General features: G+C 44.0%; 1 protein-coding gene across 7 annotated transcripts in view; it reads right to left on the reverse strand.

Annotated features, from left to right (window-relative positions):
• MARK2 (microtubule affinity regulating kinase 2) overlaps positions 1-15,098 on the reverse strand; it is a 56,526-nt gene extending 41,428 nt beyond the window's left edge. For 4 of the 7 annotated variants that reach the window (XM_069471690.1, XM_069471688.1, XM_069471689.1 and 1 more), the window contains exon 1: positions 14,648-15,098. In XM_069471690.1, the coding sequence (XP_069327791.1) occupies positions 14,648-14,701 (54 nt within the window). In that variant the 5' untranslated portion in view covers positions 14,702-15,098. The remainder of the gene's footprint in view (positions 1-14,647) is intronic. The other 3 variants (XM_069471687.1, XM_069471685.1, XM_069471684.1) reach the window with 1 other exon arrangement.
• Between the last annotated feature and the right edge of the window lie 1,554 nt (positions 15,099-16,652).

Here is a 16,652-nt window from a genome sequence, read left to right on the forward strand (position 1 = left end):
TAAGGGAGGTTTTTTTTTTTTTTTTTTTTTTTTGAGACAGAGTCTCACTCTGTTGCCCAGGCTAGAGTGAGTGCCGTGGCGTCAGCCTAGCTCACAGCAACCTCAAACTCCTGAGCTCAAGCGATCCTCCTGTCTCAGCCTCCCGAGTAGCTGGGACTACAGGCATGTGCCACCATGCCCGGCTAATTTTTTCTATATATATTTTTAGCTGTCCATATAATTTCTTTCTATTTTTAGTAGAGATGGGGTCTCGCTCTTGCTCAGGCTGGTCTCGAACTCCTGAGCTCAAACGATCCGCCCACCTCGGCCTCCCAGAGTGCTAGGATTACAGGCGTGAGCCACCGCGCCGGGCCTAAGGGAGGTTTTTTTAACAGCTAAAGGTGCTACGGAAATTGGAGGATGAGTATATGCAAAAGAACACAGTTGAGAATTACAGGGTAGTTTAGAAACTATGTATCTACTACAATTTTGCCTGTCTCTTAAAGATTCATCAAGGGAAGACAAAGTTTACACCCTGTTAAACAACCAAATATGTCTACCTCTTACAGGACAAAATAAAGTGTACCCACATAAGACTGGGAGTTGGCAGGCATGTTTCACTAAGAAACAAGGACCAAAAAGAGTAAAGCACAAAAGAAAAAGAAACAGAAAAAGAAACAAAGTATGTCAGCTCTGCACCTACCCAGGGAACAGACTGTGGAGTGTTTCGGCCTTAGTGACTGCAGCCTACCGGCCTTCAGCTATTGTGGGCACCAAGGTTCTTCAAGGATAGAAGCTTATGCAAGCTTTGCAATTTTCAAATTTGGAATTGATCAATAGCCAACATATAAGCTTAAAAAAATACCTACTGTCATAATAAAATCCAAGTAAGCCAAATGATCTTTTTAATGGAAAAAAAAAAAAAAAAAAAAAAAAAGCCAAGGCTATGTATTCAAAAGAGGAAACATGCCAACTTTGGTCAAAGTCCCTTGGGTGACTGAGAACCAATGTGGCTTCCTCAGCCACATCAACTGCAAACCAAAGCAGCAAGTGCCTTCCTGAAGTCTAGCCAGGACTCTGGGAATTGCAAAACAGAGACTCATTATGAGGTCATAGAAAGTAACCAACCAATCAAGCATAGGGATGATCAACTCTGTATTTGTCTACAGAAGTGGTTCTCATACTTGGTCTGGAAACTCTTATTGATGATGACAAATAGCTTTATTCATATGGGCTATAGCTGTTGATATTTAATGTATTAAAACTAAATCTGAGAAAATGTTAAACTATTAACTCATAAAATATTACTAAACCCATTATGTTTTTTAATAAAAAATAACTATATTTTCCAACAATCAACTATATATATATATATCACCATAGTAAAATCCAAGTAGACTAACCAACCTTTAAAATGGAATTAAACCTACAACATAGATGAACCTTAAAAACGTTATGCTATGTGAAATAAGCCAGACACAGGACAAATATTGTATGATTCCACTTATATGAGATATTTAGAATAGGCAAATTCATAGATACAAAGAGAAGAATTAGAAGTTATCAGGGGTTAGGGGGAGAAGAGAATGGGAAGTTACCGTTTAATTGGTACAGTTTCTACTGGGATGATGAAAAAGTTCTGGAAAAGCACATTAGTGGAAAAACTGATGAAATCTGAATAAGTTCTGTACTTTGGTTAATCATATACCAAGATTAGTTCTTAGATTTGATACATGTTCTATGGTTATATAAAATGTTAACAAAAGGGGAAGCTGGATAAATAATGTATAGGAACTTTTTGGAATGTGTTTGACAACTCTTATAAGTTTAAGATTATCTCGAAATTTAAAAAAAAATTAACCATTCAGCCAGGACTAAATAGGGACTGAAAATTGCAAAATGAAAGTTTCTCTTATCAAGTTATCAAGGAACCAACCAACCAAGCCAGGGAGAATCAACCCAAGTTTTGTCTACAACTGTGATTCTTACTTTTTGGTGTCAAGACCCTTTGCAATTTTAAAAATAAACTCTCAAAAAGCTTTTGCCTATATGGATCAAATCTATCAATATTTACTATGTTAGAAATTGAAATGAGGAAAAATTTAAATGTCTATCAATTCATTTAAAAGAACATTAATAAACTCATTACATGTAAACACAAATGACTTATTTTTAATAAAAAGTTCTATTTTCTGAACCACAACTAAATATATACCAAAGGAACTCCACCTCACAAACTGATTTCATAATGCAACCAAAACACAACAGCAGACCAAAAGAGCAAAAAATGCTAATAAATTAAACAAAAAAAGATGAGTATAAAAAACTAAAAAATAGGAAAAAATGATAGAAGTAAAAAATTTTAAATGAAAACGGAAAAGGAAAAAGATTTAAGAGATAAAGAAAAAAGAAAAAGAATAAATGAACTTTAAAACAATTTTTTAAAATATTTTTTAAAAAATCAACAAAATCCACAGGGTCAATGCCATGTGCATCATAAGAAAGAAATCAGCCAACTTTGGTCAAAGTCCTTCATGTCACAGAGAACTTACCTCCAGAGCCAGAAGGACTGCAAACCAAACATTGAGTGCCTTCCTGAGGGCTGGGCAGGGATTATACAGGGGCTGGGAACTGCAAAACAAGGGCTGCTTATGAAGTCACAGCAAGTAACCAAACAACCAAGACTGGGGACAATCAACCCAGTTTTGTCTACAACAGTTTTACCACCTATGGTGTCAAGAACTCTTTTCTGTTGTTGAGACAGAGTCTCTGTCACCTGGTCTAGAGTGCTGTGGAGTCAGCCTAGCTCACAGCAACCTCAAATTCCTGAGCTCAAGTGATCCTCCTGCCTCAGCCTCCCGAGTAGCTGGGACTACAGCCGCACACCATCAAACCTGGCTAATTTTTTCTATTTTTAGTAGAGATGGGGTCTTGCTCTTGCTCTTGCTCAGGCTGGTCTTGAACTCCTGACCTCAAGGGATCCTCCTGCCTTGGCCTACCAGAGTACTAGTATCACAGGCCTGCGCCACCAAGCCTGCCTCCAGAACTCTTTACATGCTTAAAAAATTATTGAGGACTGCAAAGATCTTTTAAGTGGGTTACAGCTATCCATACCTACCTTATTAGAAATCGAAACTGATAATTTTTTAAATATCAGTTCATTCAAAATAACAATAAATCCATGACATGTTTATATAAATAACCTATTTTTTTAATGAAAAACAGTATTTTCCAAAACAAAATAAAATTTCACGACAAGAGTTGCATTATTTTATGTTCTTGCACATCTCTTTAATGTCTGGCTTAATAGAGGACAGCTGACTTCTCATCTGCTTCTGTGTTCAATGTGTTTTGATGTTATTTTGGTTAAAATATATGAAGAAAATCTCATTTCACAGAGACATGTAGCTGGAAAATGGAGTTTAATAGCCTTTCAGATACTGAGGATCTTCTTTGATACCGGATCAAAACTCAACAAGTGGTAGTTTTTAAAGGCTAGCTGCAATATGGATTCTGAAATTTTATCAATGAACCTTTTGTATACTTTTACGTTAAAAACCATTGGTTATCTTGACTTTGAATGGCTCTTTTACCCAGTGGCAATCTGGAAAATACATGTTATATGAATAATGCAAAATTTCTAAATACTGACATTTTGCCCAATATTAAAAATTCACATTCATTAATTTTACCACCAAGCTTACCGGAAAAGTCTTTAACATATACAAGTTTTCCAAAATTCTAACTTTTGCTTGAAAACTTGAATTTTACCACTAGTGACAGTGACAGGCTCACTTTGTTAATATTCAAGAAAATGTCCACTAAATACTCAAGCATGAACAACAATAGTTTGTCCATCAGTTGTTCTTTCCAACAAAAATGATAACCCCTGCAACTGGTTCAGCTCCATCACACATGTGCTTTCCTTAAGACCACCGTCGCACTACGGTATATAGCAGCAATGCTTCATGGATGCTTTGCATTTCATCACTTGGAATAGTAAAGAGACCTTTATTAGAGGGTTGAGACTTAATAAAAATTAATAATTTTTAGTCTTTCATCCAGGACATTCTTAAGTGAAAATGGCTTTTTTTTTTCCTCCCCCACCCCCCCAGCTTTTTTTTCCCCCAAAGAAAACCACAACAATGACCACTGGTAGAATCTGGTGCCACTACCTTTGTCCATGTTATGGTGCCAGCAGTTTTCTCTGCCATTGTTTCTGCACCAACAGTATAAATGGAAATGAAGTTGTTCCAGGATAAACCATGAGATTCAAAAAGGTATTCAACCCTTTGAATATTTATCGTCACTTGTGTCTGTTGCTGAGCATCCACATAAAAGAAATTATTCTTTGGAGAGAGTTGGTGCTGATACAGCAAGTAGAGCCACGTTTATAGATCTGCTCATTTGTAAGGTGAAAGTAAAATTCTGTAAACAAGATATTAACTTGGTCTTCAGGTGTGCAGCTAAATATTTAAATCAGTGAGTCCCAGTAACATTTGAAGTGGCATTGCCCTGACTTTTCGTCCAGTGGGCATTCAGGAATGTCAGCTGTTCAAGACTTTAGTCTCTCTCAGCTATTGTGTGGGCTTCTCCAGCCAAAGCAATGTGCTAACTTACCCTGTACAAGGCTTCAGTGAATTTTTTAGTTCTAGTTTGAAAAGCTGGAACAAATTTTGGCTTCTAAAGAGCTCAAGGTACATACGCTTAAAATATTCAATTCCTTTTGTTTTAAATTCTGAATGACTGGATCTTGAAAGAATGCCGCAACTTAACTGGCACCACAATACTATATGAAAATGCTCTGTTGCATAAGACACAATAAGGTACATTATGAACACCTATAAAGCTGAAAAGATAACTTTCATTATAATTTTGTTTCTTTTCTTTTTTTCAATGCTTATTTGCATTTACGCCCAGTTTCTTTGGCATAAAGTCCACCTGTTGATGTATCCTGTTCACTGTCTTTAAACACAGAAATTGTGGTTATGGATTGAAAAAGCAAATCTTCTAACAATCTCCCTTTTTAAATCCATCCTTAAATATAAGGGAAATATTACAGATTTTCTTCTATTTTAGAGTAAAATAAAATCAAGTGCTAAAATAAGTTGTAAGTAACATTTTAAAAGTTTTCCCAAAAGTTTTTAACAAGTATATTTTATAAGTTGTGCTTACTTCTTGCTGTGTTTCCTCAAAGGTACCAGGAAAATGCTGAGATTTCAAAATAATGACTTATTAGGCAATAATGAGATTAACAGAAAAATTATAGCAGTTATAACCAAAGAGAGCTAGTAACAGCACAGTAGCAGTACTGGGAACAGACTGAGCTCATCATTGAAAACTTCTATATTTTTACCTTAAAGTACTACCTTAAAAATTCTAGGAGATACAATAATACAGAATCACACATTTCATTAGCCAGAAAGTGATGATGTCACCACACATCATTTAGCCACTGGAAAATGCAACTGTGTATACATACCGGTGAGGGAATGAGAGTGAAAAAGGTAAATACTATGTTAATGTCACAATGGAAATAATTGTGACTTTATGCATCACCTCAAAGAGTCTGAGCAACCCACAGGGTCCCCAGATCACATTTAGAACCAAATTCAATACCGCACCGTCCAAAATTAACAAGTGCCTCCCCAGATCTCTTCCAAGACAGGGTCTAGACTTCCGCAGCCTTTCTGATAAGTCAGAGGAAACAGCCCAGAACTAGCTTAGAGCCTGTCACCATGGAAACCAAGATGCAGTCCCTAGTAAGTTGTCAGGTCTCCAAGCCTGGCTTTACTGAGGAAGGTGGCTCCAGAGACATTTAAAGAACTCATTTTCTAATCCTTAACTTTATAGAAATCAGAGGAATGGGAGAAAGAAAGGACTAGGTGGTCCGGGATTGTATACATGAAGGAGATCTCAGACTATCAAAATTCCTCTCCTGAGCCATGCCACGAAAGAGGCACAGAAACAGGAAAGGGAGAGTGGAACAAGTAGATGAAAACCCACGATGAACGGGAACATGGACATGATAATGAAGGGAGTGCAAAGAAACCAAACAGAAAAAAAAGGAAGTGAGACAAGGCAGCAGAGGGGTCAAAAGGAAGAGGAAAATACAGTGAAAGAAATAGTCCCGGATGAGTTCTGAGGAGACACTGCTACCTTCCCCCAGCTACAGTTGCAACAGGAAGCAACTTACTTGTTCTGACAAGGTGTTCAGGCTCCAGAAATGGCAAGGAAATGAAGACAAACAAGGAACCAATAGAGCTCAACATCTCAGCCCAAGATTCAAAGTCCACAAATTCACAGGCGCAGCTCAGAAATGGCTGCATCCCTTCAGGTCTCTCAAAGGGGAGGCTCACAAGAACCTGCCCTGAAGGCCGCTCTGCTAGGGAAAAAAGAACCTACAATCATGCTGCTAAGTTCCCACAGGGTCTTTAAGAGCAACAGGGAGCTTTCTCCTGGGGCCACAGGGTCAACACTGCACTTTTAAAAGAAAGAGACATGATGAAAGGAATCCCTGCACTTGGCGGGACCCTGTAACAGAAGAACCCTACTGCTTTCCTTCTATCACCTAGACCCCAACGCTCAAAAAACCCAAGCTCTAATGACTTTGGCTTTGGCCTTCCAGCCAGTGATGAGGATGCACATCCACCACCACCACTTACAACAAAGAAATACAGGCAGGCAGTGGATGGGGGTTTTTTGGGTTTTCCCCCCTCTAATCAACAAAACCACCTAATATTGATGCCTTATAAAAAATGAACTTTTTTTTAAAGTGCTCTCAAAAGTACCTGAAGCTCTTCAGCATTCTATTTTCTCTCAGATAGTTGATTGGTAAAAAAGCAAACTAATAAAAATAAACAAACAAATTTTTTAAAAAGATATGTTAGAAAAAGCACATATGGGAACCCAATAGCTAGAAGAGGCAGGGAGAACAAGATTCTTTCAACTGATTACAGAGAAATTCCAACGTGCATCCCTCATACTGACCCAGGGCTGTGTGGTGCTCAGAGAAAATTCACTAAGTTGTTCAACTGGAACAATAATGACAAAGAATATTCTGCTGTGTCAGGTGCTAGTCTAAGAACTTTATATTCTTAATTTAATTCTCAATTCTTTATATTAACTCTTTTAATGCTTACAACAACCATACCTGTAAGACAGGTACCATTCTTACCCCCACTAAGACCGTAGTAGAGGCTGACGCAAGATTCCAATCTAGGGAATCGGGCTGCAAAACCTGCTCTTAACACATAAAATGCTTGAGTTGTATTTAACTCAAGCTAGTTTTGAGCCCAGGGCCTCGTGAAACATATATAACTCACATGTCTCTTTATCTTTCATTTTTCTGTTTATGTTTACATTTAAATTACACTTAAGCCTGACAAGTCAAGAAACAGTTTACCCTTATGAACAATTTTTCAAGTTTTCACATTACTTCTTACATTACTAATTTTCAAGTTTTTATTGAAAAAAAAACAGAAAATAATAAAAAATAACAAATTTTTCATTAAATTAGAAAATTTTGTTTTTGAAGTTTTTATTCTATTATCATAATAAAACACTATGGCCCCAAGGAAAAAAATTATTTTTCTAGTGTGGCAGTCAACCACACCAGAACCACTTGTTGGAAGTTAAAAAATGCTGGGCTCTCCTCTCTCCTCTGCCAGAAGCCAACTCAATCAGTATGCTATGCTAGACCAAGGTGGCCTAAGGGGCCCCACTTCCTGTGACTGGAGACCCAGTAATTCAAACTCCCATGGGCAAAAAGACAAAGCAACAAGCCATTAGTGCCTCCACCACTACAAGCAAAGGCAGCCAAATGACAGCCATCTGTGGATGGGAGGAGGGAAGTTTGGGGTAAACTAAGGTCTAAAGAAGGTGGAGGAAAAAGGGAACCACCCTACATATGGGATATCAGTAACCAAAACAATCGCCAAAGCAACATGGTGCTGGGGAGAAGCAATGAGTAGGTCATTGTAGTAGCAACAGGTGCAGCCAGCACCCAAGCGCAAGGACACAGGCTGGAGCTCTGTCTGCAGTAGTTTCACTCACTACTTACCAAACTTTCATACTCGGGAATTTTCTGCTTAGTGGGGAGACTGAGAAAACAATCCTGCTCCATTAGCAGCACTGATGGTCACATGAGTCTCAGAATCTGGCTAGGTCTTATTCCCTGAGAAAAACTCCCCACTGCTGTTTTAGGAAGTGCCAGCACATGTGGTGCCTGATAGCTCCTGCCTTTCCCACAGGTTGTCTCCCATGCCTGATGTACCTGTAAGCTGCCAAAGATCAAAAACTATTCCTTCTCTCTTTTCTTTCCCAGCAGGCCTGGACAGACAGTTCCACTGCACAGACCCAAAAGGTCTGGGGTCTCACTGAATTTAGCAGTCAGATCACAGCAGTCAAGAGTCCCAATTCCCTTCCAGATCCACAAATAGGGAGCCAACAGCAGACCCAGTCCCCTCCTCCTGGCCAGGCTGGGGGCCTTTTGCCAAGCAGTGAATTTGCAAGGGGGCTCAAGAAAAGCAGCTGTGTCTCAGAGCTTTCAGTGAAAGGTGCATAAAACAAAGTTGCCTTGAAGTTCAGCATAGAGTGTAGAGAAAGTCTCCTCCCTGGAGTGTAGGCCCAGCTCAGAGATCCACTCAGTGTTTGGGGAGGAGGAGGGGGTTGTTTACAGCCGGCTTCCAAAACTCACGCCTGAAGGAGCACAGACCCAGAGGAGGCAGACCTTTGAATTGCCAACTTCCCAAAGAGCACACGGGAAAATAGGCCGAGGCTGCTCAAAACCAGCTTGACTGGTTCTACAGAGAAGCCCCTGGTCTGCTCCGCCTTCCTTATGTTAAAAAGAAAAAGGCCAAAAAGGTGGCTCAGAGCCAGTAATTGAACACACCCCTCCTCTCTTTCTCCCCAGCACTAACTATCCCTGGGGATCACCTTGCCACCAATATTAGTGTCCATCTCACCCTCTCTCCTACCAAATCATGTGTGATCATACAGCTTTATACGCCTACAATTAATGATTTGGCATACAAGAGGAAATACATTTATTTTTGCCCTTTTTGCCATTTACTAATGAGAAATGTAAGGAAAAACTGGAAGTAGGTGGATGAGTACCAATCCAAAGACAGACATCTGTGGAAAGAACTCCCCCCAGGGACCAAGAAACTTCAAACATTCTAGACAAAAACAGATATGCAGATAAAAGGATCTAGCCTATTTATGCCCCCCACAGGAGGAGCTGGTCTAGAGAGCAAGAGTAGGAAATGGCATGCCTCCTCTGAGATAACTGGAAACCAAGAGGCCAGATTCTGTCTTGGTGTTTCAGAATCAGCTATACCATCTCAGTCTAAAGGATTAGCAATGATCTTCAGTGGCCTACACCAAAAAGGCTGTGATGGGGCAGTACCATTCTGCTTGGAGACTTAACCTGCCTCTTCCCATGCCAGCAGTAAGACAGGGTGACTTTCTTCCCCACAGGATTTGTAAAGGCTTATTCTTCCCTTTTCTGAGACAGAAGGGGAAAAATGCACAGATAACACTTCACTGACTCACTCATGTTTGACGAAGGCTGGGAGAAAGCCCGGAGAACTCGAGCTTCAAGTGCAAAACATACAAATACTGGAATCTCCCATCAAGAGAATGAAACTCGGCCACCTATAGGGCTTGTCATTTTGCTGAACTTCCACTGATGAAGGAAGAGCCAGATTTAAACTCCACCCACCCCTTCTACATCCCTCTCAATTTTTGCTTTGATGGGAAAGTGGTAAACCTGGCGGCACCACCATAGCTAAAAGAGAATCAAATCCTTTCCACACCTCCTGTCAAAGCAGAGGCCTAGTAGCCCCAGTCCACAGCTTAACCAAGCAGAGGGAATTGGGATGGTGCTGGTTACTGCAGGAAAGCCTCATCGGGCAGACTCAGGAAAGGAAGATGACCACCTTCCTCACCCTTTCCATCTGCTGGAGTTACTTCAACCCAATCCATTAATGGGCTTCAAAGTGCTGCTGGGGGAGTCCATTTAGCAGAGATGCTATCATGGGGCCAAAGGTGGCACCCAGCCCCCGCCCCACTTATCCATAATGGGCCACAAAGTCTGAGGCTTGGCTGCACTCTAGACATAAAATATTCATTCAAGTCAACATAATACATATGTAGGAACGTCATAGAAGCTCCTGGGAGAAAAGAAATGCCAGCCAGGTGGCTAAGTGCTCAATGGGAAAGAGTTCATGAAGGCCTGGGTTAGTCCTGGTCAAATACCCACTGAGAATTGGGTTGTTCTGTCCAAAGGGGAAACAATCTAATCTAACTTGCAAGAGATCTAAACATGTAAACCTCTCAGGCAAACAAATTCTCTATCTTTTCCTAACTTATAGGCATCAATTCTGCTTAAGATATTTATGCTAAAAAAAAAAATCTTTGGCCCAATCTTTGGTCACAGTCTGAAAGATTCAGTTATCCCTGTGGAAACTTGATTTTAATCTGAAGCAGGCCAAGTTTCAATGACTGCCTTTTATCCATCTGTTTAGCTACTTCCTGAAGTCCACAAATTGGAGAGAAATTATTGTAATTTACTATGTGCAGTTACTTTTACCAGGTTCAAAGGTTATGATACGGCAACTCTATGAATTCCAGGGACTCCTAAAGCCCTTGCTCTAACAACATCTCATTCCTGATCACTAGGGCCAAGCAGAAAGTGAGACCCCTGACCAGAGGCAGTACAACCAAGGAGCCCCTGGCCAGAATCAAAGGACAGAGTCAGAGTTAGGACCCAGAGCACAGTGCTGCACAGCTCACAGAATTGTGGAGTGACATGTTAGCTAACCAAGCCAATCTACCAGGAGGACATTAAAAGCAAAAAAACATTTAGCCAGAGTCAACACTGGGATCCAATGAATATATGTGTTTGGAGTGGCGCAGTTGTTCTTTACAGGATTCTATAACTTGAATTTGTTCTTTTCACCAAGACTTCCAAATTCCTCTTCCTAGAACTGAGAGAATAAACAATGCCACTCACTCCCTAGAAGACTGACAGCAGCCCCCCCCCTTGACTACTGCAGCAGCAAGGGTGGGGGGAGATAGTGAAAGGCTTCTATTCTCTCTCAGAAGCCCCTCTCTCATAGTTTCTAAGGCCCAGAGGTACAGCAGGTCCCAAACCATGTAGCCCCTCCCCCAGGTGTTACAGAAAGCTCTAGCAGGTGAACTCTGGAAGTTGGACCCTTCTCCACACTTGCTTGTTACTGCTGCTGCTGGCTGGAAGACAAACAGTCATCTTGCTGATTGCTTTCACGACTGCCAAGCCTCCAGGCCAGCAGAGCCATTTGGAAAAGAAGCAAACAGAAACTCGGCTCACAGATTGAGAATCCCCAAAACTACCAGCCCCAGGTCAGAACCCTCCTGCAAAAGGAAGACGTTTATGGCTGTGAAAAAGCACATCTGGAATCAGGTGTCGCAAAAAACATCTTAAAGACAGGGACTGACTTTTTTTTAATCTCCTACTTTCACTGTTAGAAGCAGAGTCGACAGCAAACAGCCAATCTCCCTGCAACACAAGGTTTATTTTTATGCTTCAACATTTTCTGTCTGTGTCTACGTGTTTCAGATGTGATCAAAGAGCTCCTGGAAACAGCTTCTCATCAGCCACATTTTTAAAGAAGGAGGGAGAGTAAGAGCAAGAAAGGAGACTGGAGACAACCAGCAGTGTTTGTTTACCTATTTTCTGGTGAAACCAGTTTAAATAATTGAAATCTAAATAAGGTGATACAGGACCCTTGGGTGGAGGGAATCAGCCCAACCAAATCCCTTGATTTTTATTTCAGAACATTAAGACTACTGCAATGATTGAGCTTCCACAACTACTTTAGCTGAAATCCCAGCAGGACCAAGAAGAGATTTCTTACTTTCACTTGGTGGCATGATCTATTCCAAAGGAGGCCAATCCTTCTGACATCCTGGCCTTGTGACCAGAGGAGCTGCTGCTTGTCTTTTTTCTTCTTTTAAAGAACATAGGCACCTGCTTGGAATAGGTGCATCCAGGGTTTTTTAAAGTCCCTGCTTTTACTGGGATGAGACTTAATATAAGTTGATAGTGTGACTGGCCACCCTGAGAACAACAGTAGAAGATATGCAGTGGCTCAGGGGAACCTAAGTCCATAAAGAGCAGAAACAAGATGAGTAATCATAACGGGAACAGGATGGTAATGTATGCAGCTACTGCTCTGGACAAAGTTACCAAAGAGTAGCTTACATTCTACAATGGTCACTGATTACTGCTGCCATGAAATCAGTGGATGTCCCTACTATACGCTTAGCAGTACACCAGACAAGTAAGGAAGAAAGGAAATAAATGCACACATCACAAGAAAAAGACCATGGTAATAATACATTTACATTTAGTAAACAGCACAAAGAAACCACATTGAGGCAGTCTGTTACTCTACTTGGCTGAACACAATGCCCCCCCAGGCCTCATTGAGAGAGTAGGCACTCCATCGCCACTCCCCAAATGCCTGAGGACGCCAGTCAGTCACTTGGCCTCCTCCTAGCAGCTCATAATCAACAGTCTGGGAAAGTTCTCTGGTTCAGCAGGGTTTACCTGCTAAAACAAAGGTTGTGAGAGGAAAAGAGATGGAATAAACAATCTCAAGAAGGCCTAGAGAAAGTAGTTCCCAGGAAGGAGAGAGAAACAGCTGGCAAGTGAGGGAGAGAAAGACTGTGGAACACAACCATGCTCCTCTGTCTCCAAAGACCTCTGTCCCATGCAGAACCAGCTGCCAAATCCAATGATGAAATGGAAATCAACCATTCCTCCCTCTCAACCCCCATTTCATCTCCAGAAGCAAATAATCCATCAGCAATAAAAGGGTCAACCCGGCAGAAAAAACCTCTGTCCAGAACTCCTACTGAGTTCTTAACTGCCCAGGTGAAAAGGTGTGTGTGGGGGAGGGGGGGGCGGGCGGGGGCGGGAGAGCAGTAACAAAATAGAAAAATGCAGTAAATGAAAGGTGGAGGTAAAATTTTTCGGAAAAGGATGGTAACATGCAAGAGAATATAACAGCGGCTACAGCTACAAAGACAGAAGGGAACTAGAGGGAAACAAAGGATGTAATGAGGGAAAAGAATGCAAAAGCACAGCAGCCCCAGGGCAGAAGAGCTCCTTTTTCAAGTCAAGTTTTTTTGGCCTAGTAAAGTTCTCCACCAAGAAAGATATGACAGGCAGGGGACTCTCCACAGAGCAGTCAGCAGGGGACACTGGAGATGGTGAAAGAAACGGGAGGAGTGGAAAGTGGACGCCTCTCAGCTCAGAGGTGAGATGACATAGAAAAAGCTAAGGCTTGGGTGACAAACGGAAGCACTGATTGCCAGGATGAGAGGGAGCAGGTAGGGTCTGAGGCTGAGGTATAGCTCAAGAACTAGCATGCAAAGGGCCTAGACTTCCCGGGAATTACAAAGGCTAGCCAGTAGGAAGGGAACAGACAGGAGCATAGGGCAGGGATAAGCACAACGATGTGAAGAAGGCAGGAGACTAACAGGGAGATGAAAGGCAGCACAGATTAAGCAGCATAGTAAGGAAGATGGGGTGAGGGTGGCGAAACAGGAAGGCAACAAGCAAGGAGGAAGATACTATGAGAAACGACAGACGTGGGAGTGGACAGATAGAAAAGGCATCACGGTTTGTGTTGCAGTGTAAGAAGACAGAAAGGCAAAAACTGTGATGCAGTGAGACCCGGGAAAGGACTGAGCAACAGGTTGTGTTAATACACTGGGGGCTGAGTGTCTTTTCACTGGGAGGAAGAGCCCAGGGAGCAGGCTGGTAGAACAGCACAGAGACAAACAGGAGGCCCAGGAACTTAAAAGCCAAACACCAGGGGGAAGAGAACAAGAAGGACCCAAAGACTCTGAAGGGAGTGATGACTGAAACCCCGAAGGCAACTTGTGGGAAAACTGTGCGCATGACAGCTGTATGGGAAACACGGAAGCGACAAATGCCAGCGCCAGGAACCAGGGAGCTCCAGGAGAAAAGAAGGGAAAGTGATGAGCAAAGAGTAGGCGAACGATTTGCAAAGGTGATGAGGGTGGAGCTGGTGGGTTGCAAGCAAGAGGGAGAGTACAATTTGGAAAAGGAAGAAGCAGGATAGAAAAAGCTGGGGAACTGAAAGGGACAGGGATCGAGAACACACTGCGGGGCAAGCACCCTAAGGGTGATGACCAGGGACTGGGAGAACCGGTGCGGCCGGAGGGAAAGCGAGGCAAGAGAGATGGAGGGAGAGGTGGACAACGATCTGTGGCAAATCGCGGGTGCTTGCTGTTCGAGGAGCGGGAGGGTGGCTGCTTTAAGCGTGGGTGGAGAAAGACCAGAAAGGCCCCGAAGAGAAAAAGGGAAGAGAAGGGGAAGCTGGGGAGGTGACACGGAAGAGCGCAGGAGAGCAGTGAAGGGAGAGAGAGAGGTTGGCAGAAAGACAACTGTGCAGCTTGGAGGCAGGACAAGGTGGGTCCCAGGTCAGGACTCGGAAGGGGGATGTGCGGGGCCGGAGACCAGAGCCGGATGACAGGGCAGCCGAGGCTTGCAGGATGGCAGCAGGGGCACGAGGAGAGCGGAGGAGGGAGGAGACTCCGCAAGGTGCAGGGGCCCAGCCAGAGAATTCGGGGAGCCCTCGGGGCTCCTTACCTGCTCCGTGTCCCTTTCGTTCAGCGTGGGTAGGGGGGTCCGGGCGCTGGACATGGCGCCGGTATCTCAGGGGAGGGAACCGAGAAGCTTGGAGGAAGGGAGGGAAGGGAAGGCGCGGAGCCCGGCCGGGCGGGGCTTCTCACAGCAGGAGCAGCCGCCGCATGGGCCCCGGCCGGGGGTGCGGGGAGGCCGGGCAGCCGCTCACGCCAGCCCGGGGATGCGCCGCTCGGGCTAGGCCGCGCCGGCTCCGAGCGGCTCCGGACCGCACCCCCCCGACCCCCGGCTGGGCTGTGCCGCCTTTCGGCCGGGCCGCGCCGCTCCGCCTACTCTCTGCCGCCGCAGCCGGCCGCCTGCCTCGCTCCTCCCCTGCCCTCAGCGGCACTGCTCCGCGCCCGGCACACAGGCAGCCGCCGCCGGACCTGCTGCTCCCAACATGGCCGCCACCACCGCCGGCCCTCGGCTCTTTCCGCCGGCAGCAGCCGGAAACATCCGAAGCGGCTAGAAACGGGAGGGGGGCGCGCCTTCTCCTCCCGGCCACCGACTAGGGGTGAATTCCGGAAACAGCCGAAGAAGGTAACCCCCGGGGACGCGCGCGCCTCCTGGATTCCGAAGACGAAGCTTCGGTTCTGCTTACGGAAATCCACGAAGCAACTCCGAGCACCCCAGAGCCATCCAGCCACGCCCACCGGGCTCCCCCGCCCACTTCAATAGGGTTTTCGGCAGTTTCCGGAAACACCCGAAGCCGCTCCGCGTGCTGAGCGGGCCACGCCCCCGTCCCGCCGCGCAGCCGAGGGCGGTCGTCGGCCATTTCCGGCAACACCCGAGGCCCAGCCAGCCCTCGGTCATTTCCCCGGGTGGTTCTCAAAGTCTGAGTGTTTTCGTTTCTTTCCGTCAGTTTTCGGGTATTTTCAAACCTTGAACAGGAAGCGTGGGTCACCTGTGGGTGTTTATGATTTAACTAAATAGAAAATAAGACTGTTAGCTGTTCCTGTGATTGGCATACTTTGGTTCTAAAGCAACTTCCGGTGTGCGTTTCTGTTCGTTTGTCAGTTAGCTCATAAAATCCATCTTCTTTTTATCATCTAGCCTATCAACATGTGTGTCACCTGTCAAATGCAGCGTCAGTCTGTCTACTATTCACCTGCCATCATGTGTCTCTTGGCTTTTACTTATCTATCCATACATCCCGCACCTAGACGCGGGGCTGAGCAGGGCCCAGGCAGGCACCGCATGGCTGCGGGAGGGTCCAGGATCCTGCATTCCAGCACCAGCTCTACAGAGTGAAGATGCTGTGTGATCGTGGAAAAAATCACAGAACATCTCTGAGTTTAGGCTCCTCTTGACTATCGTGAAAGGATCTATGCCTTTGTTCCAGCGTTGACATTCAAAATAACATCTTTGAATTCCAGTTGCCTTTTTATTTTTTCTTTCTTTCTCTCTCTCTCTTTATCTCTTTCTCCCTTCCTCTCTCTCTCTTTCACCCTTTCTCTCTTTCTTCCTTCTTTCCAGGGTCTTGCTCTGTTGAGCTCACAGCATCCTCAAACTCCTGGGCTCAAGCGATCCTCCTGCCTCAGCCTTCCAAGTAGCTGGGACTACAGGTGTGTGCCACCATACCTGGCTAATTTTTAAAAAATTTTTTGTAGAGACGTCTCACTCTTGCTCAGGCTGGTCTCAAACTCCTGGCCTCAAGCAATTCTCCTGATTTACAGGCATGAGCCACCACTCCCAGCCCTGAGTTGCCTTTCAAAATACCTGTACAAGGTAAGGAAGGAGGGACTTCCTCATATTAATTCACATTTCAGTTAGTCCTTCTAAGACAAAGAAACTCATGGAAAAGAAAAGAGGAACTCTTTGAAATGAAGATTCCTCAGGATGGCACAAAGAATGGGCATCTGGAGAAGTTTCTTTTCTTTCCTACTGTGGGCCTCATTTTCCTCATTAATAAAGTAAGGTCATTAAATTCATAAGCTCCAAGGTCCTTCTCAGCTTTGGAGAGTCCCTGACT

The sequence above is a fragment of the Eulemur rufifrons genome, chromosome 6 (genome assembly GCF_041146395.1).
Source record: "Eulemur rufifrons isolate Redbay chromosome 6, OSU_ERuf_1, whole genome shotgun sequence".
Classification (NCBI taxonomy): domain Eukaryota; kingdom Metazoa; phylum Chordata; class Mammalia; order Primates; family Lemuridae; genus Eulemur; species Eulemur rufifrons.